Below are 27,522 nucleotides of genomic sequence, written 5' to 3'. Positions count from 1 at the left end.
TAGCATCACCTCACTAATCTTTAACTGAATTCTTTACTGAGGGCTGAACACATCCCTCTAGAAAACAGTCGTTCCCCTCCCTGTACCTACAATTTCTAGGCAGAGTGCACAGTCCCATGGGACCCAGGCACCTCCTGTGCTAAAATCCCTCAAGCACAGAGAGAACAAGATGATGCTCTACCGAACCATCTCTGGGGACACTGTCCCTGTGACTGCAGAGAGTCACAATCTCAGATCCATCCTTTATCCAAACTGCTGACGTGTACATACCTCTTCTGGGGTACAGAGGAGCTGGGGACAGGGCTGGAACGACACAAGGCCTGGGTGGCCACAGGCCTAAGGCGTTAGGTACACTAACTCCAGAATGCTGGATTAAAACAGTGTAGGCTTGTGTCTTCCTTGTGCTTAGCTCTGGTCAGGTACCAAGAGATAATGCCTTAAATGTGTCCTTCATCAAGGAATTTTGAATCCATCATTGTCTAATAATATTTTATAATTAGATTAATCTGAAAATACTGTGGAAATACAACCCAGTATCTTGTGTTTTCAGAAAACTATTAAATCCAATTTTTATTCACACTTAAAACAACAACAAAAAAGATTTACATGCTCTGTAAATCTACAAGGATGCAAAGAATCATAGCTGAACATCGGAATGGTTTAAAATTTTATTGAACTGGTGTGCTTTATGTGCTGTTTTTTAGTGAATCAGTGAAAAAAAATGGTACCTTATGTCTTTATTTATTTATTCAACCTATAATCAAATTGCACTGTAGCAATTTCAATCAGTCCTTTAAGTCAGGAAACTGATTTCATAATTAAGTTTTCTGCAATAAACTATTTTACACCAAAGTAAGTACATACACAAAATATAATGTGAAAGTGGATTGACATTAACACTGAATGCAGTGCCATATAAAGACCGTTCTAAAGGAGTCTGCTTAGGCATTGTATGTGATGTATGTTAGTATATCCAGCACTAATACAGCTCTGCAGGTTTTGGTATAAATATCTTTATATAGCATTGCAGTGCACTGTGCAAACATATTCCACAAGAAAAATGTATTTGCTGACAGCAAAACCAGCTGTGACAAACAGGTCAGTTAAAAAAAACAACCATGCCATTAAAAGCGTCATTCTTCAAACATGACCTTTAATCCTTCTTTCAGGTATCTTGCATTTCCTCACGTCCAAGTCTTCAGAAAGAAATATGCCCAGCAAGTATCAATGTATATTGAACTTCACTCAAAATAACGTTGCCAAATTTGCCCACAAATATTTCAAACCCGTTGATCCCAGAGCAGTAATGACACACAAACACAGAGTTGTCATTTACTTCAGAAGTTTTGGCACAGTGAGAGTAGGAACTGTAATTTCTTTAAAAATTGGCACATAGTTTGGATTCGGTTGGCTTGGACCTTGATCCAAAGTTTCAATGATAGTCTGCTTCATATCTCTGCTGGCATCGCCTCTCACTGTCAGCAAAGCTGCAATGTGGTCATCCCTGCCAAAGGAAAAGGGTAAAACTGGCATTAGGAGGCTTTGCACAAGAAAGATTTTGTCAAAACCAGCACTTAATTGGCAATCCTTTCACTCAATTTCAGGTACTTTTTTTCCTTATACAGATCTCTGCTCACTCAGAACTGGTTTTTCCTGCTCAATATAAAGCACCGTTTTGGCTGCTTTTAGGACTCTAATACCTATTTCATTCTTCCAACACACAGAGCTGAAGTATTTTTAATAATCCTCTGCAGTACTTAAGTAGTTTTAACTTCTAGTCCAGCTCACATACATTGTACATTAGCATTACTTTCCACAAGAAAGTGGTTACATTCTAAAAGATGAAAAATATGAACACATTTACACAGTTTTAAATTTCAAAATTTGCCCAAACCCCAAGGCAATTATGATGTTATCTATCTAGATATCAAATCTGAGGGCAAAGAGAATTACCTGATATCTGGGTATTTACTGACTAAAGTTGAAACTTCCAGATAGAGCAGTGAAGGGTCAGTCAGCTTGATAACCTCTGCAATGGCTTCAATGATGTCACAGAGTCCTTCAGTGTCCTCTCCAGAGCCCTGCAAAAGTAAACAAAAAATATTAAAAATGCCCCAAAACAATAGCAATATGCCTCAAATCTACAAATAATCCTTGAATTAATATTTTGTCTGACAGTGCCCTTGAAATTCCCAAAAAGCTGAATTTTCAGACATTATAAAACCATGTATTTGCGAATTGTCACCATAATCCTTTTCCTTCGCTGTTCTTCATTCAGAGACCTACTCTGAGAATATCAGTGAAGAAAGTAGTGTCCTACAAACGACATGTTGTATTTATCCACATGCTGATACATTCTAGTCTTCAACTTTGGGTAATTATGAGCATAAATATTAGGAATAACTGACATGAAAGCCCCGATCTCTCCTGAAACATTTCTTCAAAACTTGCCCTCTGCTAAATTCCTTCAAGTCATTTGGCCACCAAAGCAGCTTTCAGCAACTGATTGATTGAACTGTATCTATTTAAACTGGACTATTTTAGTATTCTTAATTCAAGGTCATCTGGTTCTGCCAATCAGGTATGGTTTGTTTCCTTTATTCCACAACCTCTTCCATCAACTACCCCAGTTTTTCAAGCTTTCTTTCTTAGCATTATTTTTTTGCATTTTGTCATCTGTTGGCCCTAGGAGCTGTCTTGAAGATCCCTGTTCCTTATGCAGTTAAAACTTTTACACCTGTCTTGTACATTGATTTTCAAATACCTGTTTTAGCCTGTCTTTTCTATTTCTACTGGACTTTAAATGGGGTCAATATACTCGTCTTATTGATCCAAATGAATACTCTGGATGCTCCTTACTTAATAAGTAATGGCAGCTGTTTGATGCCTTTCGTCTGGCCAGGAAAAGCAAAGACTTTTTTTTAAACTTTTTTTTTTTTCCACTTACTTCTGTGAATTCAGGGTACCTACCCTCAGAGGCCATTCAAATAGTTTTTTTTTTTTTTCCCCACTTATTTCTATGAATTCAGGGTACCTACCTCTCAGAGGCCATTCAAATATTCAGCTGCAGAGAGCTGTATAGGCACAAAGCAATAGAAACTGGTGCTCAGGAATTTCAGCAGCTGGTCTGGGAGTTCAGAATCTCCATCTGTGCCCTCACCTGGCATCTTTGATATCCCCAAGTCACTCAACATTTTGGAGACATGGAGATTTAACTCTAGCCATTTCCCCCAAGCAATAAACATGTGTGGTTATTGTAAACTGCCAGGTTAACAGCACTACCCAAAGCAAATACATACAGCTGCAAGCTTCTTGAACAAAAATCTGAACTGTTCTGCTTCTTTGATCATTCTTTCTGCACCCTCTTTTCTCTCTTCTGCATTCTTGAAAGATATACGTTTTAGCATGATTGCTCTGATGTATTCCACAACTACTCGCCGATGGGCCTCAAGAGTCATTGTCTGAAAGAAATGGAAAAGGTGGTGGGTTATGCCAGTGACACCTGCAGATGTAGCCATTATTTTTAGGCTTTGAACTGTGTATTTCCACTTAAACACCAGTATACAATTTTTGCTAATATAGATTGAGTGGTTTTAGATTTTCACAGTGCTAACAGAAATGAAAATCTCTCCTTTCCTAATGATGAGCCAAGAAGCAACAAACCCAATACATCTTTAATAATATGTCTGAGTTTTTTTGAAGAGCACCAAAGAACAATCACTTTCTCAGATCTTCCTTGACTGATTTGCTGTTCTGCACTTGTCTTTTTATGGGAAATATCTACTGGTATGTGGATGAAGCATCTGGTATTGGTGCAAGAGTTATGCTGAGGTTTGGAAATAAGGAACAAAACTAAAACCCCAAAACCTTTTCATGCTTATTTTTCAACAGGAATGTAAGCAGAGTCCCTAAATCCCACAAGTCCTCAGGTATTTTTTCTTCCCCTTAAGCATGGTGGCAAAGTTACTTACGATTAAGAAAAAGCTGGCATAACAGGTAGTTGCAAACTTTTTATCACGTTTTATTAGTAGTATGATCCAACTTTAGTTTCAAGTTGTTATTGAAACATGTTCTTCAGTCAAAATTTGAATAAAAGGTTTCAGGAAAGAGAGAAAAAAGGAAAAAAAAAAAAAAAAAAGAGGGAAAAAACAACAGATTGCAAAGTATTGGAAGTCACAACCCTGATCCAGAACACAGAAAATGCAGTTTCAAGTTCTGCTCTCAAGAGTCTGCAGAAGTATCAGTTAGGCGGTTGCTCAGGGATGGCTTCTCTTGTGTTGGTGGAATTGATGCAGTTACACAAAGGAAAATGAACTGCACAGAACAGACTGTGGGGGGCTGACATGTATGGCCCACCCTGCTGGAGAGGAACTGAGAAACAGCTCCACTAGCTGAGAACACTCCACAAGAGCCAACAGTGGTACGGTACAGCATTTAACTACACACGAAGAAAACAGTAAAGCAGAATGCCTTAGATCCTGATTTCCTCTGTTTCAGAACTCTGTCCTTCCTATTGGGCTACACTCTTCTTGGAGGTGCTCTGTTCATGTGGCTTTTAAAAACTGTACTTTCAAAACAGGGTTATCCAAGAATACTTTAAAGCCTGAAAAAATCCCATCTCAAATCAGGGAAACAAAAACATGGTCCAGCCTGTGCTAGAACATATGGCATCTTTTATGGGAGATTTTTTTGTGCTGGGAGACAGTGGAAAAGTAGGTATGTTGAATGCCAAAGTATCTGCTTGTAAGCTTCTTTCCCACAAGGTGGCAATAAATGCTACATGATGAAACATATGTGATTGCAGAGGTTGGTATTAACACCTCAAAAGTCATGCCAAGCAGTCCTACCTCACAGTAACAAACTAAATCTGGAAAAGAAAGCTGTTCCATGGATATAGAGTAATTCTGAGACTGACCTAACTCATTTTGTGCACTTTTTCTGGACTGAAAGTAAAATTACTTACATAATAAGGCCTCTAGGATCTGCAAATACTTAAGGTTAAAAGGTCATCAGAGAAACTCAGACATTCCCTTTATCACTTTGAGAATTAAGGTAAAAAAGAATAAGTGTATAATTTGGAGACTATCTTTTAAGCCCTTCTAAGAGCTTCTTCAAAGACCTCACCTAAATACAAATCTTGCTAGCTTCTATTAGGTTCATAAGTGTTAGACAATCATTTAACGCTGTCTTGTTACATGAACCTGCCTTTAATCTTCCACATAATTGTATTTGTTTCCATCAGTAGAGAAATTCAGATATCCTTTGATAGACCAGAGGGAAGAAAAATCCTAACCTGGCACATTTACTGTTGTAAGAGCACTTGAAATGTAGCTATGCATTTGTTAACCCTTATGGCACAAAATTCACTCTGCTTAATTGTACATATTAAAACTAGGAGTTTCTTGATGTGCATTTATAAAAAAATGTAATTACAGACCAGGAAAACTAGTTTCAGGAGAGCTAATTTTATCTGACTACAAACTTCTGAGAAGAGGTAGAAAAGTACAAATTGGTAAAAATATCTAGTAACATGCCAAGAAGTTTCCTGGACTAAATACTACAACTTTGATCTGTCTTTGACAATATTATATGCCTGTGAACAAAAAAAAAAAAAGTAGATTCAGATTTCTGCAGTATGACGATGAACATTTTTTCCTTTCCAGTAATGAATCGATTCCAATTTCTGAATTTCAGTTCTGAATTCCATGTGGTGTTCAGAAATTCCAAATCAACATGATGCTCAGAGTATATTAACAAGGTATCACTGAATATTTTGCACCTACCTTTTTGTAAGGCTTTTTAATTCTTGCGAAGTCATTGAAATAATCCTCTACAGTGACACAGATAGTCCCTACTGCATTGGACCCCATCAGCCACTTCTTCGTCATCAGCTCATTCAGATGGGGCTGAGAAGGTGACAAAGAAGAGGTCAGATCAGGTTTTTGACAATTTCATCAGATCAGTGCAGTTACTAAAAAATGGGGGACAATTTTAAGTGTTGTCAATTTCTAAACTATGCTTCTCCCACATCCTTCCTCATGTGAGCCACTCAAGGTATTTGTATTAGTTCAAAATTTTATTACAAATCTATCAAGTCTCAGAGCATCTCTCTTCACCGTTTCCTGCTGTTTCTCTAATTGCCTTGTTTCCCTCCCCACACTCCCAATTTCTTTAAAGTAGTAATTCTTTTCCCCGAGGGATTCTATACAAGAAGCTAGAATTCCTAAACATGGAAATCTACCAGACAGAAAGGGGCCCACTGTTAGAATCAATTAAATATATTAATTACAGGTGAACTGTACCTGCAAAGGCAACTTAATATCAGCAGCAATTTCCCAAATAATACAACTCAACAACATAAGACTAAGTACATCTGCTAGAAAATATTAATTATATACAAAGCACCTGACTTAAGTCATCCCATGAAACCTCATTAAGCAACCTTCCAGTCTCCTACATGCAAACTATACCAATGAAGAACAATACTAATGTTTACTGACCCTTTGCTAGCCCATATATAAAAACCACATATTTTATATATTTAGCAATCAAAAGGCTCCACAACTACTTAATTCTGAATTTTTTTTTTCTTTATGAAGAGTACTTCTGGGTTTTTTGAGGAAACAAGTTCCAACCTCTAAATCCATGAAGACTTCATCTAGCAGGCTAGAGCAGCCTTCTTTAGCAATGATGTCTAAAGTTGCATCCATGTTTGCATGACTGATTGACAAGGTGTCTTCCATGTCACTTTTCAAGTATTTTCTTTTCAGACTGATGATGGACTCTCTGTGATGGGGGAAAATGGGGGGGAAAAAAAGGGTTTTCATCACCCACTGATGCTCAATTGCACTACTATTAAATTTTTGGAGTACATACATGGAAGAAGACACAGGACAGTTATTTTTGCAAGGGGAAACAATGCCTCCTACTTGGGAAGCCTTAATTTATTCTCCAGCATGATTTTGGAGTGGTCAGTGTAGATTACATGTGTGTTGGTAGCAAATTGCTAATGATGAGTAGACCTGCAAGTGGCAGCAGATCCAGCTGAACAGGCAGTTGGATTGCTCATCACTGAAACATGAGCTACATTCTGATACGCTTCACAGAAGGTCTGCCTTTACTTTTCTCCAGTTCAGTTCACCTTGATCACATTGCTTGAAGGTGATCTGTGGGAGAAGATTGCAGGACCCAGACAAACTAACTGAAATGACCTTTTCCAAATCTGGAAGCTAAAGATAAATGTTTCTGTGGCAATGAAATTTTCATTGGTGAGGGGTAATGGCTTGGCTTGTCAAAGGCAAAAGCAATCACAATACCTGCCTCTCAAAACAGCACTACCTTTAAATTTGTTGCCTTTGTTTAGTCAGCCAAACCTACTAATTAGTTTACTATTAAGTTTATTCAGTTAACTACTGGTTAACTGAAACTCGCTTTGCATACAGAAGAGAAGGTTCTAGGAAGAGGGAGTATTACAACTGAAACATCAATAGCTGTTTTTCTCTCCCAGTACTGCAAGAACATGCAGACTTACTTGAAGGTTTGACAGTTGTTGATGACTGCAATCATGTACTGAACGTAGCACTGAGGATACTGACGATTTTTAAGATGATCTTCTTTATACAATTGTGCTTCATCTTTGTACCTGTAACACATGAAAGGAATGACATTAAACAGACACAAATCTGCAAGAACTCAAATACACCCATAGGACCAAATGCTTCATAAGGGTATGAAGGTATTTAGAAGTATTTTATAAAGAGTGTGTTGCTCGTGTGATGTTTAGTCCTTCTCTTCTGGGCAGAATCCAGCCAAGGAGGTGTTTTCTCTCTTCCTTTACAGAAACTGGTATGAATTTGAGATATAAAAGAAAGCAGAACTAACTCAAAAAATTAAGAGCTGTTTGCAGACAGGAAATGAAAGTGCCACTCACCAGCACAGAAGAACTTCTGCAGTGAAACTGGGGAAGGGAAGAAAGGAAGTAAAGGAAAGAGAAGAAAACCCTGGCTGGCATGAATGTGACAGGACAAAGACAAAGCAAAAAAGAAACACCCAAACAAAAAAACAAGCTTTGGAACTGTAGGAACAAAGAGAGACTGTGGTAGGATAAAGCATTTGTATTTTAAACATTATGTTACCTGGTTAGAAATGAATTCATTTGCTGAAGACATAGAATGAGTACCTTTGTTTTCAAATCTTCATTTATCTGAGCAGCCACCTGAAGATTCTGCTCAAACATCTAAGACAAAAATAATTTAATTATAAAGAGAGGCCTTTATCAGTGGTAAAACAAAGACAGAACTCCTGTCTTGAAGTCTGGAGATTCTCACTGGCACCAAACCAAAAGCCACTATTTTCACAAGCATTAATTCATGTATTACTGGCAACCATTAATGCATGCTGCAGTGTTCTCCTGATACTGAAAACAGCTGCATTTTTAATTCAGCAAAACAGTACTTAATCTCTTTAATTCAGTAGTGCTTTGGCTTTACAGTGTATCAAAGTTCTAGGGTCAGCTCCTGCAGTTAGTAATGAATAACACTACAACTGAAATTCCTTTGCTTCTCTCATATATGAAAGCAGTGAGCTCGCAACAGTGAAGTAAAGGAGCCTCTAAACTTTAGAAACAAAAGCAGGTACAAGATCTAGGTGACTTACAGGCAACTATGTTTGAGAGGAGACAAACTAGAAAGAAAGGATTCAAAACCAGGTGGCAACATGAGCTGCTTCTATGCTAAGATGATTTTGAAAATTTCACTGCTACATGCATCTCAGCACTGCAATCCTTCTCAGTACAACACTAGAGCCAATAATCAGCCACCAGTTTCTTCGACATCACACACTTTCTGAAAATGATTAGATGAAGTAAACCTTGGCACTAATACAAATGTGAAAGAATGTGGCAAAAATCCTGGTATAAGGTGGGAAAAAAGTGGGAAACAAATGCAGGAAGAAGAGATAATCTATCTTTCATTGAAGGTACCTAACACAATTATTTATAAAGAAAAATTAGAAAGTGAGCATAATAAGCTGACATTTTACTGGTTGATAAAGATCACTTTCAAAACTTTCCAGTATCGACAACAGGGTGGTGCAGGTTTGGGTATTTTTGTAGCTTTTTTTAAAGGATTTTAGAAACAGCCTTATCTTTTCTGGTTTTAACTTGGACAGGCATTCATGTTAACTGAAGTAGTGTTTAAAACAGCAACAGTTTCAACCTTCAATGGATCTCTTTATTCTAGTATTAAGGTGTTTGCATATAATGAGTAATTTATAGTAATAAATACATGCCTAACTACCTCAGCACCATATTAACAAACAGCCAAACTCAGCACTATATTGACAAAAACAGTTCTAATAAGTCACATATCATCTGGTTGGTTTATACTATGGCCTTACATCAAGAGACCTAAATAAAAGCAGCTCACTAAATACAAATATCAACTAAAAATATGTTTCTAATCTACACATAAAAAAGAACTATGTCTTTAAGCATTGAAGTAAAATGTTAACAAAAACCTTCAAAGAAACAACCCCTTCAACTAACAGCTCTACAGGGAAAAAAACCCTCAATACACTTCAAAACACACAGAAACAATAGTATTCTAGAAAATTTGGCTTCCCTCTATTCCTCCAAATCCATGTACTGCTTCTGTAGATTTTCTAGAATAAACAAGTTGTCTTATACCTGAAAAACAATAGCTGGGAGTGTAGTCTGATAGTACCCATCTTGATCTGCTTCTGGTTCAGTTTCTTTTATCCAGTCTTTTTTATCCGTCTCCAGTGCTTTTCGCAGCCAGCCAATGATGTTAGACTTCATTTAATAAAGCAGCCAAGAGAAAGAAAAGATTTAATTCAATACAACAGAACCCTCTGCTACAATATCTACAATAGCAGTCATTTCCATAATGAGGAGTGGCATAGGAACAGATAATGCTGACCACTCTTGCCAGTCCTACAGGATACAGGTAACATAAAATTTGCATTGACAAAGACAAAGGTTAGAACTGGAACACAAGTGGTGTAGTTTGAAGCTTTGGCACATTTTGAAAGGGGAGTGCTCCTAACACAAAGGGCAGGTCAGTTTGTCAGAATCAACATGTTTACTAATTTTGGAAGAATTTATTAAGGCTCAGGCTTTAGGTTTCAAACAAAATTTTTCCCCAGCTGAAAAAACAAGAGTAATTCTTGATGTAGGATAAATAGCACATATCTGCCTGTACTTCCTTTTACACCTAGGTTTTAGGAAACTGGTGCCTGTTACTGCTGGGTACAAAACCCAGGATTAGATTAAATGGCTTGTGTTTCTTGGAACACAAGTGCTGCAGAACAGAAACGGATACAATGGCTGGCTCTCCTCCCATCTGCCCAGCACATTGTTCAGCACACAGACATTAGGAACAAATGGGTTTAGAAGGAGATTAAGCCAGTTTTCTGCACGACACATACCACAGACCTATTCACAAGAGTAAAGACCAGCATGTTTGCTAAATATGTAATTGGATTATTTGATTTCTGTCCTGCTTGGGTTAAAGATTTCTGCCTCTTTTCTGCTTTGTTTACCTTTGCTTAAAACCTGTAGTAATATAAATGTTTGTACCTCTTTCCAACATGTTACAGGTATTTCCAACATGTTACTGCGCCCTACCATGCAAAATTACACATGACCAGCAGGCACAAAGAGAAAGGTCATAAAGGTCCATACAGTACCCTCTTTAATTGTGTGAAACAAGGCACTACCTTTCTTCCTCATAAGCATGGAATTGCTCTAATGAGACATGACTTGCATGACTTAATATTTTAAGCCAGCAGCCCAGGGGACTTTTTTCACCTTAAGATCAGCATTTACAAGGACTTTTTTTCAAGCTAATGTAATTGGAAAAATAATATGCTAGAAATCTGTTAAAATCTATTAAGTATTTTATTTCTCATGACATTATATAGATGTAAACTTCAGTAATTAAGTTGGTAGTCCCAATTACTTGTACTTAGCTCTGCAGAACTAGCAACATTGTGTTTAAAACCACTTTTAAACAACATCAAAAGAAATAAGGTAGAAGTAGGTATTCCACTATTTTCTGCCTTAAAAGAAAAACAAAGCCAAAAATCAAAACCAGAAAAAAGAAAGCCACTCTTTAACAGAGTAGCAACTTTGTTTTATTTATATTTATAAATAAAATAAAGCAACTTTCTATACATAATAGTTTTCAGTAGGTTGGGAAAAAACAATTCTAAAAAAACAACATAGGTTTATTTTTTCATTCTAAATGAAGACAAAATTAGTTCAAAGGCATTTTCTGAGTCAAGGCAAAAGTAACTTGAGAAAACAAACCAATGTGCTTTTCGTCCCAAAGCTAAGTGCAGAAAAATAAACTTGCATAAAGGTCCTAATAAAGCTAATGGGAAGCAGAGCCTCTAGTGACAACTTCCTTGAGTGATTACAGGGTTGGTTCATATTATTGTGATGAGTACAAAGTCCAAGTAGTTGCTGTTGCTGGACATGTTTTAGTAGCTGACACATTCAAAGAAGCACAAAAATTTCTCTTCTCATCTTGGCAGAGCTCCTAAAGTTAGGAGAAGTAGGAATTCATTGGATAATTTAAGAACAGCAAGTCCAAAGGTACAACTACCCAAATATCTACTCCTGGAGAAAATTAGTGGATCTGACAATCACATAATGCTTGCTTTGCCAAGAAGTCCACCAGTGTCTAGTGACTCTTATGATAACAAAGAAGCAGTGCCTTTATATTTAAGATACACTTGAAATGGCATCTACAAAAGGAAATTATGCTCATGCAGCTAACAGGCATGAAAGGAAAAAGGCTGTTAAAAGAATCAAACTGGAAAACATGAACATCCTGATTACCTTGAAAAGATCACATCTGCATCAAATGTTGATGTAGCTACTATGGGGAACAAACTGCCTACGGTGTCTTTTTAAGTGCTAACATACCAGCATTATGGATTTTGGCACATGAAGACTGGAATTCCTTCCTTTCTAATAAATTATTATTAATAGTCTGTAAAGTGTAACTACTCCTTGAAATGTTATTATTTACATATATAAAATCATCTGATTATGGCTTTATTAAGAAATTTACACATAGGATATGAACATTTTCATAGAAGTGATGGTGTTGGATTCACATTTGTCACAGTTTTCTCTGATGGAGGAGCAGCACTGAGGTACTAATGAAGACAAACTCATCTAAATGTGCCTTTGCACTGTTATTACTCACAGTGAGTGTTGACATATACTTGCTGAGAAGCTGGTCTACCACATTTTGTGAAATCAGAGCATCCAGAGAATTTACATCCACTTCAGGAGACAGTTCTGAATTTCCCATCATCTCTGCACTGAATAAAAAAGAAAAAAAAAACATAATAAAACATTTCAGATTAATAAAGAAAAATGAGATAAAAATTTAAAAACTAAAGAACTATGCAACAACTTCTGTATGTTCACTGTAAAGGGCAATTTTCAATACCTACACATTTCAAAAGGTTTTGAATAGCAAGTGCAACAATAAATGCATTTACAAGAAATGTAAATAAAACTATATGAATGAAAGAACAGAATGTAAAAGCTACAGCCCAGGATATAATAAAAAGTATTACAGACATTTAAATATACAACCTTTCCTTGCATTCCTTACTTTTATGTACAAGAAGTAATGATTACTTGCAATGAAATAAAAGCCAACTGCTTCAGCCTGTGGGCTCTTTGTAGGGGACATTTTTATGCATCTTTTAAATTTCAGAGGTGATGACAGACAATTAATACATTTTGAATTTTAGAACAGTGAAGATTAGTGACAAGTATGAATTACTGTCCTCAGAAGAGCTTCTGTTTTGGTACTTGTATCATATCCATGTAAAAATTAAAATATATTAAAAGAAAAGCTACCTATGCTTCCTATCTTGGTAAAGAATATAGCTAATCTAAGAGGAAGAAGCATCTTGCAAGACAAATCAAAGGTGCACTTCATGGGTACTGTATAAGAGCAATTGCTTGCGAAGAAAAGTTTTTGATTTTATAGGATTTAAAAGAAAGTAAAGCAAAATATTTTGACAAGGATTATACAAAATTAATATTTTACTGTGACATTTTGCATCTATATAAGATCATAAAATGACTGGCTTGTGTAATCAAAAAATCCCCAAAGCTATGCCAAAGCACAACATGGCAAAAACTCTTAATATTTCATGCTCAAAAAAATCAATAAGTCAAACCCACGCTCTTCAGAGAGTGCTTTAATAACAGCTGATGGAAATATATTAATCATAATAATATAAATTGTTTCACATTCCATTTATAGTGTGCTTTTCAGAAGCAAAGCTAAAAATTCTCTATTTGCAGAGGCTACTATAAAAACAAATGGCAACTTAAATTCCTAAACAAGTGTCCAGTTTGTATAGTTCTGCAAATTGAAGTTGTTCTCTGGGTACATGCAGGGAGTCAGCACAGTGCTGCTTCCACTTCCTAGAAAAAATAAATCTCAAAGCACCGAAAATACCCACTATGGCTACCAACGTAAAATACCAAAATTCTTGTATTTGAAGCCATAAAAGCTACTGTGACTGAACATCCTACACAAATAGCATCTTCTTGGCTTGTAAGAAAAGAGGTTGAAATTATTTTAGGTGGCTCAGTCTATTGAGAAAACTAAATTCCATTCTGTTGCTGTTTACAGAAAGAACACGTAATAGCAGGACCTGCTCTAGGCTGATTTAGAGGAAACGTGAGAAGCTGTTTACAGCACTGTGCCATGTCAGAAAATATTTCTAGCCTCATTATACATCATTATCCCTGTTCACAAGGCCACAGAGACATAAACCTTTTCTCAAAGCACATCACCTGAAACCCCAAACCAAAGACCAAAAGCTTCTACCTCTGGCCCACAACATAACAATTCTTCCTACACACAATTTCTCTTTCCTGATTGTCACAACCAAGTGCTCAGGGGAAAAGAAGCGACAGACAACCTCTTACAAGTGGCACAAGACTTCTAAGTGTTGGGAAGTTACTTACCTCCAACAAGAAGTTTATAATCAAGTTTAAATTTCAAACATAACTGTAGTATTTGGAAAGTATCATTTTATGAAGCTTCTATTCTGCCACAAATCCTGCTCTATCTGGTGAAGAGAGATACTGTCTCCAGAGACAGCACCCAGCCATAAGTATAGTAGTATCCCTTCTGTTCCTTAAAGTGAGCACTGTTGCCACTGTCTGTATCAATCCTGGCAAACTCCTAGAAGTTTTGTCAACACGTGATCAGTGTCTCATAAAATGATGCTATGAATATGAGCATCAGGATCTTACAAGACTTGTAATTTTCCTCAAACACATATTATAGTCCTGGTCCCAACCCAGCAAGATTTAATAATAAGAGTATGTTTCCAAAACTCTCATTGACTTAAACATGGATGAGAAACCCATCTAGCACAACAAAACTTCCACTTAAATATGAAAGGCTATTATTCCACAGCATCACTTTACTGCTGAGTTGTGAGTTGAACATATTTCTAAAAACAGGTTCTATGCAGACATGCTTTGATAAAGAAACCCCCATGATTCTTTTGTAACTCCTATGTTGCAAATATTGAAAAAAGTTGTGCATGACCTTACCAATTCATCACATGGAAAAAAAAGTCAATGCTTCTTTTCAGTCAGTGCTCTCTCATTTGGTTTGGAAGTGCAGTTTCACCATGCAAATACAGTACAAATTTATATTTTCCCTCTATTATTCAGAGTTCTCCTTCCTAATGTATGTAAACATACCCCTATGGAGAATTGTTTATTGTACTGTTAAAAGATGTCCAGCAACTATGATTTGATAAGCTCTGCAAATATTCCTGTTGAGAACTTTACTTTCCCACTCAGAAACCTGAGCTGATTTGTCTTCCCACTGTGCACTGCCAATACACAATGGCTAATTCTCATAGAATCACAGAAAATGGTTTGGGTTGGACCTTAAAGACCATCTAGTTCCAACCTGCCTGCATGGGCAAGGATGCCAGATCAGGTTGCTCAAGACCCTATCCAAGCTGGCGTGAACACTTCCAGGGATGGGGCATACCACTTCTCTGGGCAACCTGTCCCAGTAATTATCATCCTATATATAACCTTTTATTGTAATATACAGGAACACAAGTCCTGTACTGCCCTCTTGGGTTTTTTTTTTGGAGAAGAGAGAAAGTCAAAGTCTTAATTTTTTTCCTTCATGGTACTTCCTCTAATTTCCATCCCACTCGTTATGCAGATACACAGGGAGAAGAGCATTCTCAGATATCCTGTAGTGTGTCTACTCCTCTCAGTTTCCCTTTCTCCACAAGACTCAGCCACCAGGTGCTACAAGCCACATGACTTGCTTCAGCAGGATATGTTTGCTTTGTAAATAGAAATAACACTGGCTTTGCTCCCTGCCTCTGCCCTTCCAATGACGGAACACACAGATGTAGAGCTTTAGTTCTGAATTGTCTAACTCAGTAACAATCTACTCTGCTTTCTGGGGGAAGGTAGAAGGGCAGTTTTAAGACCAAGAATTGCCTTACTGGAACAAAAGCCCCAGGACACAAATGAAGAGCCTGAGAGCAGGATTTCTGCCAAGGTCATGCGTGAGAAGGACTCACATCTCTGATTTTCATTCATTGTAGAGTTATTCCTCTGGCCTTCAAAAGAAGAAAAGGCCAATTAACTCAGCTGCTTATTAGTGGCTGCATCTCTCTTATACCCTGCATGGGTATCTAAGTATGCACAAGTGGGTGCTCCTGATTCTTCCTTGCAGGGATGAAAAACCAGGAGGACTTTGCAGTGCAGAGTAAAGCACAGAGTGCTGAACACAAACCTGAAAGCTGGTTATGAGAACTCCCCAGAGCAGTATTATCTCCTACCTATGTGCTTTATGGCACTACACTCTAAACCCACCAAGTGTCTAAACTTGTTGCATTAGTGATACTGAAGAACTGAAGACATCAAAAGTACACACAGCGCAGAGCCTGGGTCAATGCCAGCTATTCAGAACAGGATTACAGTCATGAGCCATAGAAAGGCTAGCAGCACTTTTTCCCAAACAAATCAGTCGCTCTAGTAACTACACACCAGCAAAAACTAAACAGTTGCCATTTGAGCTGTTTCTACCTAGAAAATGAAAAAAAAAAAAGCAACTAACCCTCCACAATGCTTAAGTTATCCCAACAAATCAGACAAATCAAATAAATAAGCATAAGTCTATCATAGGAAACAACCTGTAAGCAGAAATTCTTCTAAATAAAAAAATCATCACAGTTTTAAGAGAAAACCTAAAGGAAGTTACAACATTCTTTCCATTTAACAGTAATGAGGCAACTGAAGCAGTCCCACCCCCCTAGAAGAGAACAATAGAAAGTTAATAATCATACAGATCTTCCGGGGCTGTGGCCACAACAAACATTTTGTTTCACACACGAGCTCTCAGTCTCCTGTTCTTCCCAATATTTCACCAGACTAGTACACAAATACGAGGTGGCTGTAGCTTCATGCACGTCTTTAACTAACTGCATTAAAATTTTAAGCAACTCAAAATTACATATTATAAAATACAAACAAGTTTTAAGGAGCAACTTCCAGGAAGCAAAATGTGTAATGAATAGTAAAGAACTTGATAGTTTGATATTATTCTTTTTTTCTGTTTTATCTTTTTGTATGTTAATTGATATGCAGATATTAGCCCAAACTGTGTTTTGCATGTCTTCTTTTTGCATTCCTCCTCCTATTGCTAACAGAGAGGATAAGGGGGCCTTACCTAGTGTATGTATTCAAAACCCAGCTTAGAAGGCTAACGATCTCATTTGCTTCCAGATCCTCTGCAGCAAGTTCTTGCATTCGTGTGGCCAAAGCTTGATGGTACATGTTTAGCAACCTGTTGAAAATGTCATAATGGGGAGGAAAGCACTGATCCAGCAGGGTCTTGGCCACGAGCAGGTCATCAAGGACGTATTTACGTATGATTTCGAGATGCCGCACAAGCCACATTTTGTCAGATTCTCTGGTGTCTGCCTGAGTGCCTTCAATCCGCGTGCTCACAGTTCTCTCCAAAATATTGAACATTTTTTCTTTCCACTTCTTTGGTCTGCCAGGAGGTATAAATCCAGTCTGTTTTTTTCTGTCTAACATGCGCCTGTCAATTTTCTCCTCCCTCTCAATTATCCTCACAACAGAGACAAGCAAGGTTGGATCTCGACGGACCGTAACAAGAGATCTTTGAACCACCATCCAAAGCTGCTTTGCCAATTCCTCAGACAGTTTCTGCATATCCCCAAAGTATGTGTGGATGAGGTTCATGTCATGTGTGTTTTTGCTGTCCATGCGATACTGCTCATACATCAGGTCATCACGAGAACACTCCAAATCCATCAGTTTCCGGTGAGCCTGCAGAAGCTCCCCTCGCTCAATCAGGTCGTGGGTCTCCCTGACTATCTCTGGAACTGAAAGGCAGGCAAAGACAAAGAAAAATGACATACAGTACAACACTGCTGTCAAAATACAAACAATTAATACAAGACAATAAAAGTACTAGGAAAAAAGCTGAAGAATGGCTGTAGTAATTATTTTTAGATATTCAGAAGGAAAAAAAATTTAAATATTCAAAAATTATTAGTAAATGTTCCGTATCCATTTTTGATCAGTGTCTAAACAAAGATCATGGTGCCAACACAATTTTCTCTTTCCCTTCTGATGCCAAAAAATAAATAAATGAATCCTGGAAAGTCTATGAAACAAACTGCAATGCTGGCATTCTTATACATTACATAAAAGGTTTTTAACTTGCCTGACTAAAAGTCACTCACTTCGTTGAACCTGAGGCTGCATAAACCCAACAAACGCCAAGTTTTACCTTGTTGAACAGTTTTTGCCTGCTTAAGGCACAAATGAAGGATAGGAATAATTACCTATGCTGCTAAAATACTTAGAAGATATTTTGCCTATTTTTTTTCAGTATTTGAGGAATCCTACAGATGAAGATTAGGATCCTGTGGGGGAATAACTGAAAAATCACGTCAGAAAAATCTGTCACTGCAAAAAAAGCAGCTCGTGATAAAACTGGCAGCTCACAAAAAGTTCTAATAATTGTATGTAACTGTCTTTTCAATCATGATAAAAACTACTTTGTTTATAAAACATTTGATCATCTCTGAGCAAAACAACTAAACTGTTTAACAGCTCCAGGGGGAGATGCTTCATACTAAAAACCTCTCAGAAAGCCTCAAAAGGTTTATTGTCTCAGTTGCATTCATCTGAGTAAAACAAAACAATACCCCCAAAACAACTCCACATTGGAACATGGATAATTTTACTGTTCTTTGTTTTTAATTGCTAGACATTGCATATAAACACTTTTCTTTAAGTAACACACTGTATCTGATACTATAGAGGTTAGGTACACACAGAGAGTAAACTAATCAACTCGGTATGGGCTGGGAAGTGATTTTGCTTTATAGGTATACTTTGTGTATTAATATCAGAACATAAAAGGAGAAAAAATACTGTTTAAATAAAATCAAATTAGTCAGATAGGTTTAGTCCCTGTTATAGGGGTAAGATACTGAAAATTATTCATAAGTAGAGAAGTCCTGGCAAGGAACTCACCGTGACTCAAGATGGAATGCAGTGGCCATTCCATCACAGCTACACAAAGTGACGCAGGTAATCACATTTTCTTTATCTTCACAGTATGCATTTTATTACATTAATCTTATTTCATTTTGCAAACTCTCACAGATGTACAGTGGTACAAAATGTTTTTGCCTCCTAAAATAATTTCGTATTCTTTGTACCCAACAGGCCCGCTGTAGGTGTCCAGCTCAGGTGGCAATACACCAGAACTTTATAAATATTCTTGCTGTACTTGTTGCTTCCATATTTCAGTCTTTTATACTAAACATGTTATCCCAGCTAATGATTGCTTGAAAGAAATTTCTTTGTGAGTTGTGTGTGATGGCCAGACTAGAAGTTTTTACAGCACAACTTAGTCTTCATCTATATTAGATGTTTACCACCTACTTCCCTGTATGTGATGTGTAGGTCATTCTTCCTTAACTCTTCGTTTCCAGTGAAATTTAAAGCTCTCAACATTACTTGACAACCTTACAGCTGTTAGCACCATATCAAAATGTTTTCAGTATGCGATGGATTATGTAACGAACAGTAGATTACCTGAAAATATATTCTTGAGATTTTCTACAGCAGCTGCCAGTTGGCTGTGTTGCACTACAGCATCCTTAACATCCTTGAGGTTTTCTATAGTATTGATGCTCTGTCTCCAGTCCTTATTGACATCTATCAAAGACTGTTGAATGTCCTTCACATCATTCAGTGCATTGTGCAGTTGGCTTAAACCTGTTCGTACTCCATCTAACTGTGACTGTATTGCTGCCTTAAATATAAAAAGACAGAGCCCATATTAATCTTCAGAAGTTTCATATTTTCAACATTTCGCAAGATTTAATTTTCATTTCAGTATCTAACATTTTCAGCAGAAAAGAAAAGCAAATATTTTATTCATATTAATTGACTATAAGTGTGCAAGCTTGTGTGTGCACAATGTTGTGTGTACCCACATACCATTTTTTTCAAGTTCTGAAGCTGTATCCAGTTTTGAAGGACCTAGATACAATTAGTCCACCCATAAACTAACACAGGAGCTTAGGGAGATGAACTGTAAACTTTGTAATCTATATTAAACCGGGATCAAAGGAATGAGACTTCTTTACATTTCCTTCATAAATTAATTTCAAAGGGGGATATCAAAGAAAGTTGATGTTTCATCAGAATGTTTGGTATGTGCAGATTCTCAAAAGCATTTTACTAATATAATTACAAATTTTTACTCGCAACAGAAAATGTTCTAAAAAAGCTCAAATTTAATTCTGAAATGTTAAAAAACCTCCAAAAGCTCCTGGAGGCAAAAGAAACCCCTAAAGCAATTCAGTCAAAACAAACAACAAAACCCCAAACTGAATATAATTTTCATGCTGTGAAACATCAATGACCAGACCAACAACACAACTACTAGATTATTTTAGCATAAAGACAGGTTATTGATATGGAAGTCTTGTGACAAGTGACACTTGAAATAATGACTTTTCAAAGAGGCTGTTAGGCCTGAATATTATTCAGGTGTCCAGACACTGTACAGAAAATGCATTATAGTGCATATCTGAGTGAAAGAAATTAGATCACATCCACAGCACATTTTTTAGATACATAGTTTTAAAAAGATGTGATGAAGGTGAAATCATGGGAGTGGAAAATGCAACCAGAAATAACAGGCTTCAAAAGCCAAGCAAGCTATCAGTGAAAACTCAGCTGCATAGCTCGGGAACTTGAGACAAGAAGTAAAGAAAATGAGGCACTAACCATTTTGCTAAGCTCAAAACACATTTATTTGCCAAACTTTAAAGGCCCATAAGCTTGGATAGTTGTGGAACTTGTTGTCAGACACTAGAAGCCAAAGAGGAAATCCTGGTAACTGCGAACAACATTTACTGTGTTTTAAATGTACTGGGAAAGTGCCAGAAAAATGCAGTGATTTTTAAACTTTATTTATGTACTTTCAAATTATCACATGCTGATTTTATTGATAAAAATGTATTTTCCTGGCAGTCTCAGCACAATTAAGCAGTAGTAAGGCATTTTTATACTGTTTCTATCTATAGAACTGCTGCATTAACACATTTTTCCTCTACAGGAACTGAGATAATTAGGATACTCAAACACAATCTTCTGCAGCTGACCATAAAATATTTTAGAAATCACATGATCATTAAATGTTCAATACTTCTGTTTTGATAATTTTTTCTGAGGCAGATTTTCCAAGTATTACATATTCAAATTTTTGCCTATTTATCTTTTGCAGAAACTTGATAATGTTGAAACACTCAGGGATCTCAGTTTTTTACACAAACGGACACGGAAAATTCTAAAAACAGACATCCATCCATGCTCAGTTTGTCTTCAAATAATCAGCTGGAGCCAGGGGGATGGGGTGATGGGGCAGGGAACAAAGCAAGTCCCAGCCTAGCATTGTAGACTTTGCTTCCTAAAATGCATATTCACCTTAGACTGGACTGATCATCACTGTATTAAAGAAACGAAAACAAAACTAGGCCATCCTGGGAAAAGGGCTCAAAACTTCTCTTCTCATGTTTTTTCAACATGAAGCCAGAATCCTGGCCTCCTGGTCTCCCTATGGCTCAAATCCATGATAGCACAGTAGCGAAGAATCAAAAGAGAGAGGACTCATGCATGTTTATATTCTGGAACATCCACAACCTACGAACTTCCCTAGGACATGTGTATTTATACAGAGTTTCTCCACAGAGAAGTTCTTCCATAGATTGAGTAAGAGCACAAATGAAAATGGCTGCCAACAATTATAATTTTACAGGTTCTGAAAGAGATTTCAAGCAGCTCTTCTACATTCTGGACTAAAGAACCCAAAAGCACCAGTCTACAATGCTACCTGGTGCCCTTCCACATATTCTTGCAGGGTTCTGATACCGAACCCCAAAAATACTGCTTCACTGAGTGCCAACACTCTCATACACAAAACTGATAAGTTTGATATGTTTCAAAAAAGATTTTCCTCTAAGAATTTATGTCACATGGGAAGAAATGCAGTGAGGGATTTAAGAAATGGACATAACTAAATATACAGGAGAGGATTTGGAGAGGATGTTTAGATTCACCTGAAGAAAATTATGACAAAGATGGCAGCATATCCAGTCAGAAAGAAGCACCTAACATGTTCACACTGAAAGATTTCCCATGTCTTCATTCACTCAGATGAAGCAGTAATCAATTCAGTCTGAGAAGTCAGCAATTGTAGCTGATAATCCTGATGTCTGTCTCCCCATCTTCCACACCACACACAGATACAGTTTAAATCCACAGCAAGAGTATTTCTTACATCCTCTCTGTGCTCCCATCCATTAGAGTAATTCTCATGGGAAAATCTGCACTGCTGCCCATTGCATCTCTAACCAGCACCTTTGTCAGGAATGCATCCTGAGTGGATTAAGGGGTATTGAACTTCTTTTTGGAACAGGTATTTCCGACCACCTATGGATGACTGAACTAACTTAGGGCAAACAATAGGGAAAATAGCTATAAAGTGGATTTAGGCATTTGTAAGGCTTATGAAGTTTAGTCACAATTGTCTACAGAAGCAGCCAGGCAATTGACTGTGCTCATATATTATAAATAGATCACAGTAACTAAACAGCTGATCCATTATTAATAGACTCTATATGCTTCCTGACTTAAATCTGAAAAGCCCAGTCCAAGTCACCAGAAGCATCACTTTCTATGCTACAAAAATCAACATGAAATTTGTTGTATATAAATAGCACATTATATATAAATATCAAATCTTTTCACAGTGAAAGAAAACTGGTTTTCTTCTACTTCATACAGACTCCCACAAAGGAAGAGCCATTAAATAGCTATAAGATAAACTAAGTGGAATACAAGATTAGATACCAGCGTATACCAGATACTTTGACCTGAGAAAATGTTTCCCAAAACACTTTTCTAAGACTCTACTCTGCCTGCTTAATACAGTGGTCTAAAACGACTATTGGAAAATACCAGTGAAGGAAGAAAACACAAAACTCAGTAACATACAGACAATAAACACAGGATGACTATACTCCTATTTCAGGCTAATTCCCTGTGTGTGAATGTGGAACCACTCACATGTACACATGCGAAGGAGGAGCAAAATCATGGGGTCACTTCCACAAGAGAAAAAAATGTGACATATTTTAGCTATCTTCCCTAAACCCATGTAAAAGTCAGAGGGGTAACTGACTGATCCTTTTTCAGATGCAGTAATCAATTTTTTTTTACAAGTTCAGTATTCAATCACTAAGACAAAGGTTTGTTGGCTGACAGGCCACACAGTAGAGCAGCTGTCCATGAATAAACTGCAGAAAGTACAGGACCTAAAAATACTCGAAACACTTGAATAAAACATGAGTAAGACGTACAATGTTAGTTTGCATTACTTTCAGGACACAGATTTTCTGGTTTGGATACAAAGTAAAAACTGAAGTCCCTGGTTTAAAACTATCCATCTGCCTGAAATGCAGATTAAAAAAAAAAAAAGAAAAAAGAAGAAAAAAAGAAAGTACACTCATGACACACCACAGACACTCAGGTTTATCCAACTTCTTTGTACCTTGAGTCGAGCTTCTACTGAAGCCTTCTTACGAGCTTCCCTTCTGCGATACTGCTCCACTTTATCCAGCTGATCAGGACGCTGAAGCATTCCTGCTACTCTCTGAACAGCTGTTGCAACTGCTTCCCTATCCGTTTCCTCCATGGTTGATTAGGACCTCAGAATGCCTTCATTACTTAACAGGACTGAAAAGAAATAAAACATTTTTAAAAGCCCACTTTTTTTCATTCTATGGCTATGTGACATTTCAAAGCTAACAACTGGAGAATTAACTTTGGCAATACAAGTGGTGAAACTTGACAGAAGCATCATTAAACCACATCCTAAAGAGAAGCAATTGGAATTCTACAAGAACAGCATTTAAAGGCACTTAACTCAGTCTCATTAGCTGCCCTGCAATGTTTGTCATTGCTGTTTTGGCATTTACCTTGCTCCAAGTTTGAATTAAAAAAAAAAAAAACCAAAAAAACCAAACAAAACAAAATACCACCAAAAAAACCCACCACCACAAGACAACTAAATCTTCATTACAAGAAGAGATTCTATTTAATCCAGGGGTAGGTTGGCCTATTAAAAGGGTAATAAGACAAGAATAATTGAATCTTGCAGAAAGCTCAAGCAAATGTCCTGACTCATCCTGAACTACAACTGGGTGGAGTTGAGAGAACCACAGCCCTCCTGCAGCAATAGGTCAGTTTTGCTACCAAAACTGGGGAGAAACATAGGCAGTGGAAGCTCCAAACACAGAGACTTAACTATAGAGAACTTGCATTTAGGCTTCTGATGGATAATTTTTTGATTTCCTCCTCCTGTTTTCAGTTCTTCTCACAGTATCAGTCCAGTCCATCAGGGGTGTAGGGAAAAAAATATTCAAGTATTTCACCACAGTCTCCAGCAGAATTTCCAGTGAAGCCAAACCAGTACGGGGAAAAGGTAACATCTGCTGTCCATCAAGGCAGACCTGTTCTCTCAAACTTCATTAGCCACTAATAGAAAATAGGGAGGATCAAAGATGCAATACCATGGTGTCCACAGACCTCTGAGAAATGTATCTGGAGCTCCTCATTGCTTCCAAATTATTTCCAATATTTTATGTCTTTAGCCTTGCAACCAAACCGAACATTTTAGGTTCTGCTGCCACAGCTAGAGATTATATTCTTTCATACCCATATTTTTCTTTAAAATTCAATATCTATTTTCAGAGCACTCTACATTCATAAATCCAGCACATCACTTAATCTCAGCAGAACAGTGATGTAAAGAACTGTGCAGAGTGCACCACAAAAAGAAAGTGCTCTTCCTTTTGCTGAAAGAGCAAAAGAAAGAAAACTCATGGGACAAGCGAAATTGATAAATGAAAGAAACATGGGTGGGGAGCACCCAAAAAACCCTACAAAACAACTGAAGCAAAGAAAATTGCTCAACACTCCTCAAAGGCAAACTAACGCTCCAGCCAGTCTCTGAATAATTACTACCCTGGAAACAAAACCCCCATATTTTATTGCTAAGTATGATATTCACTAGGGAATTTCTCTTTGGACAGTTTGGGTCAGATGTCCCCACTGTGCCCTCTCAATCTCTGCCCACCCCCAGCCTACTTGAGGGGAGTGGAGGGCAGATTAGAAAAAAGAGAAAGGCTTCATACTGTGCAAGCCCCCTTCAGCCACAGCCAAACACTGTGGTGTGAGCACAGTGTTTTTTGCCACAAACCCAAAACACTGTTATAGAAAAAGTTAACTACATCCCAGCCAGACTCTGTAAAGCATTAGCAAAATTCCTAATGTTATAACTTATCATGGGTAAAGAACGTTCCAGGCAAGATTTGCCTGTGAGCTCTGTAAGAGCCTAAGTCTATGTCTCAAGTTCTGTATCTCTAGTACCTTCAAGAATTACATGCATAAGTATGAACTTAGTCCAGAGTTATGTCTCCAGTGTAAATTCCTGTACTTCTTTACTACTGGCCTGGTTAACTCAAACCATGTTTGATTTCTAACTCTTCATCTAAACATGCAAGACCTATTTTCATCACTTGTATTTTGGAATCAATACTCCAGTTTCGTTTGGCTCAATCCATTTCCAAGCTATAAGGTTTCTACCTAAAACTTAAAAAAAATTATACTTTTAAATATTAATTTACTACAGAAATGATATTCTGCAGCAGAGAGCTTTATCCTGAATTACTGCCCTTATTAAAAACTCCGAATACATCCCGCAGAGTTACAACATCTTTAGCTCACACAGCCACTACCCAGGCACATGAAGGAGACCTCGTCAGCAGAATCAGAAGCCAGCACACTGTAACTAACACGTCGAGGCAGACAGGCTCTTGTAGAACCACCCAAAAAGAACAACAAACTTTAGGAAGCCGTCAATTTCATACAGAAGCTGTGAGTCAAAACTACATACATCTTCAGCGCAAAATACAGGCAGAAGTGAACAAAACTACGTCCCGAGCCGACTCGGGAAGGCTCCAGCAGCAATCGCACCCTTATCCTGGGGACCCAGGCTCCAGAGGCGAGCCAGCGGGGGCGACAGGCTCGCAGGGGAGGCCGCTGCCCCTGTGCCGAGGAGGCCCCTGCTCCTGCCGAGGAGCGCGGCGAGCCCTCCGAACAGAGCTCGGGGGAAGCAGCGGCGGCAGCCCCAGACCCGCCCGGCTCCTCCCTGGCAGCAGCGGCTCAGCTCGAATCATTCGCACCGACGCAGGTGCCCGTCCGTGCCGGGCAAAGGCCGGAGACCTGCCAGCGGGCACGCCGAGCTCCTTCGCCCTCCGCCGCGGCCCCGGGACAGGACGAACCCTCAGCACCCCCTTCGGCCCCACTACGCCGAGGGGCTCCCCGGATCGCCCCGGCCCATCCCGCCCCCCACCCCCTCGGCTTCCTACTGCCAGACAGGGATCCCTACAACCCGCGACAGCCCGGCAGGGGCCGGCGCGGCGGCGCTCACCGGCCGACAGCGGCGGAGACAGGGCGGGGAGGGCGGGACGCGCGGCCGCCACTTACCGGGGCCGCAGCCGCCCCTGCTCGGGAAGGCGCTGACAGCCCCCGGTGCGCCGGCGCACGCCCGGCCGCGCACGCGCACTGCGCTGCCGGCGGCGCCGCCTCCTCCTCACCCTCCGCTTCCTTTTCTTTTTCAAAATTTTTATTTTAACAGTGTTTCTGTAAAGGGGCGCAGTGTGTGCTGCTGGGGCCTGGTTCAAAGTCGCCGAAATAGTTTTGAAAACAAACAAACAAACAAGCCAATAAAAAAACTTCACGGCTCCTGTGAGGTGCTAAAGCTTCGGGTTGGAGTGGTTGCCTACTGCAGTGGGTGTCATCGGGGGAAAAAAAAGGAAGCACACGGAGCGATTTCTTCACGGGATGAGTTGTTAAGTGTTGGAATGGGCTGCCATAGGGAGGTGGAGGAGTCACCGTCCCTGGAGGTGTTCAGGACATGACTGGATGTGGCTCCGTGCCATGATCTGCTTGACACGGTGGTTTTGGGCCAGCCTGGGTGGGCTCGATGACCTCAGAGGTCTTTTCCAGCCTAACCCTTCTGTGATTCCGTAATGAAAATGAATAAGCTGGCTAAGCTGCGCTTCACGCGGTGTCTTCAGATCCCTGTGGAAGCTGCTTATGTCGGCAGAGGAGAAGGGCAACTCCTCACCCAGCCCGCGGTGTGGGCTTCTCCTCACGCCTTGCCCAGACCCCAGGGCGCTGCCATGCCACCAAGGGATGTGTCAGGAGCTCTCACCACCACCTCCCCTGGCTCGGCACCTCACAATCGCTGAGGCTCCGGCTTTAATTTATATGTAAGAGAAAACTACGGCGCTTTCTAAAAGACGGGTGGTTAAGAAATGAGCGCCGGCTTGCTGAATCCAGCGGGAAATGGGGGCAGGCGCGGCGCGGGGTGGGGGCTGGGCTGCCCGCGGGGTTTGTGTAGGGGTTGCCATGGCAGCTGCCAGCGGCTCCAAGGGCCCAGCAGAGACCGCAGGCGGCAAAACCCGCTCGGGACTCGGCGGATGCGGCGGCCGGCGCTCGGTGCCGGCACTTGGCAGCGGGACCTGCGCCTGCAGGAGCTTCAGAAGGAGCTTAACCTGTCCCTCAAGGCGTGAGTTCCCACCTGCGGCAGTCTGACTGGAGAAAAACTGTAGTTATGCAATTAGAAATAAAGTTTTGGTAACAGGCACCCTTAAAGAAGATTTTATCATTTCGAAAACTGCTTAGATCTTCTCTTTTTTAATCACCGACTGAAAGTAGAGGTATTTTGCCCCCCTTTCCTTGCTAGTCTATCATATTGTTGCTGTAACAGGGATAAAAATACTGAA

The 27,522-nt window shown here is 39.0% G+C and overlaps 1 protein-coding gene across 3 annotated transcripts; it reads right to left on the bottom strand.

Moving 5' to 3' along the window:
- Positions 1-655: 655 nt before the first annotated feature.
- Positions 656-26,286, bottom strand: EXOC3 (exocyst complex component 3). 3 transcript variants are annotated; one of them, XM_041408116.1, is made up of 13 exons: positions 26,219-26,286; positions 23,220-23,404; positions 19,193-19,412; positions 16,782-17,463; positions 12,237-12,354; positions 9,686-9,811; positions 8,136-8,236; positions 7,532-7,642; positions 6,636-6,786; positions 5,784-5,906; positions 3,300-3,461; positions 1,954-2,081; positions 656-1,504 (listed from the first exon to the last, which is right to left on the bottom strand). In XM_041408116.1, exons 2-13 carry the CDS (start codon positions 23,361-23,363, stop codon positions 1,333-1,335), a joined length of 2,238 nt encoding a protein of 745 aa, XP_041264050.1. In that variant the 5' UTR covers positions 23,364-23,404; positions 26,219-26,286; the 3' UTR covers positions 656-1,332. The 3 variants fall into 3 exon arrangements, with proteins under 3 accessions (XP_041264050.1, XP_041264049.1, XP_041264051.1); XM_041408115.1 differs by having other exon boundaries at positions 26,163-26,262; XM_041408117.1 differs by lacking the exons at positions 19,193-19,412; positions 26,219-26,286 and having other exon boundaries at positions 23,220-23,357.
- Positions 26,287-27,522: the final 1,236 nt, after the last annotated feature.

This window comes from Onychostruthus taczanowskii, unplaced genomic scaffold (genome assembly GCF_017590055.1).
Source record: "Onychostruthus taczanowskii isolate IOZ18803 unplaced genomic scaffold, ASM1759005v1 scaffold29, whole genome shotgun sequence".
Lineage (NCBI taxonomy): Eukaryota > Metazoa > Chordata > Aves > Passeriformes > Passeridae > Onychostruthus > Onychostruthus taczanowskii.
The sequence above is the reverse complement of the archived record's forward strand: the minus strand, read 5'-3'. Positions and strand labels throughout refer to the sequence as shown.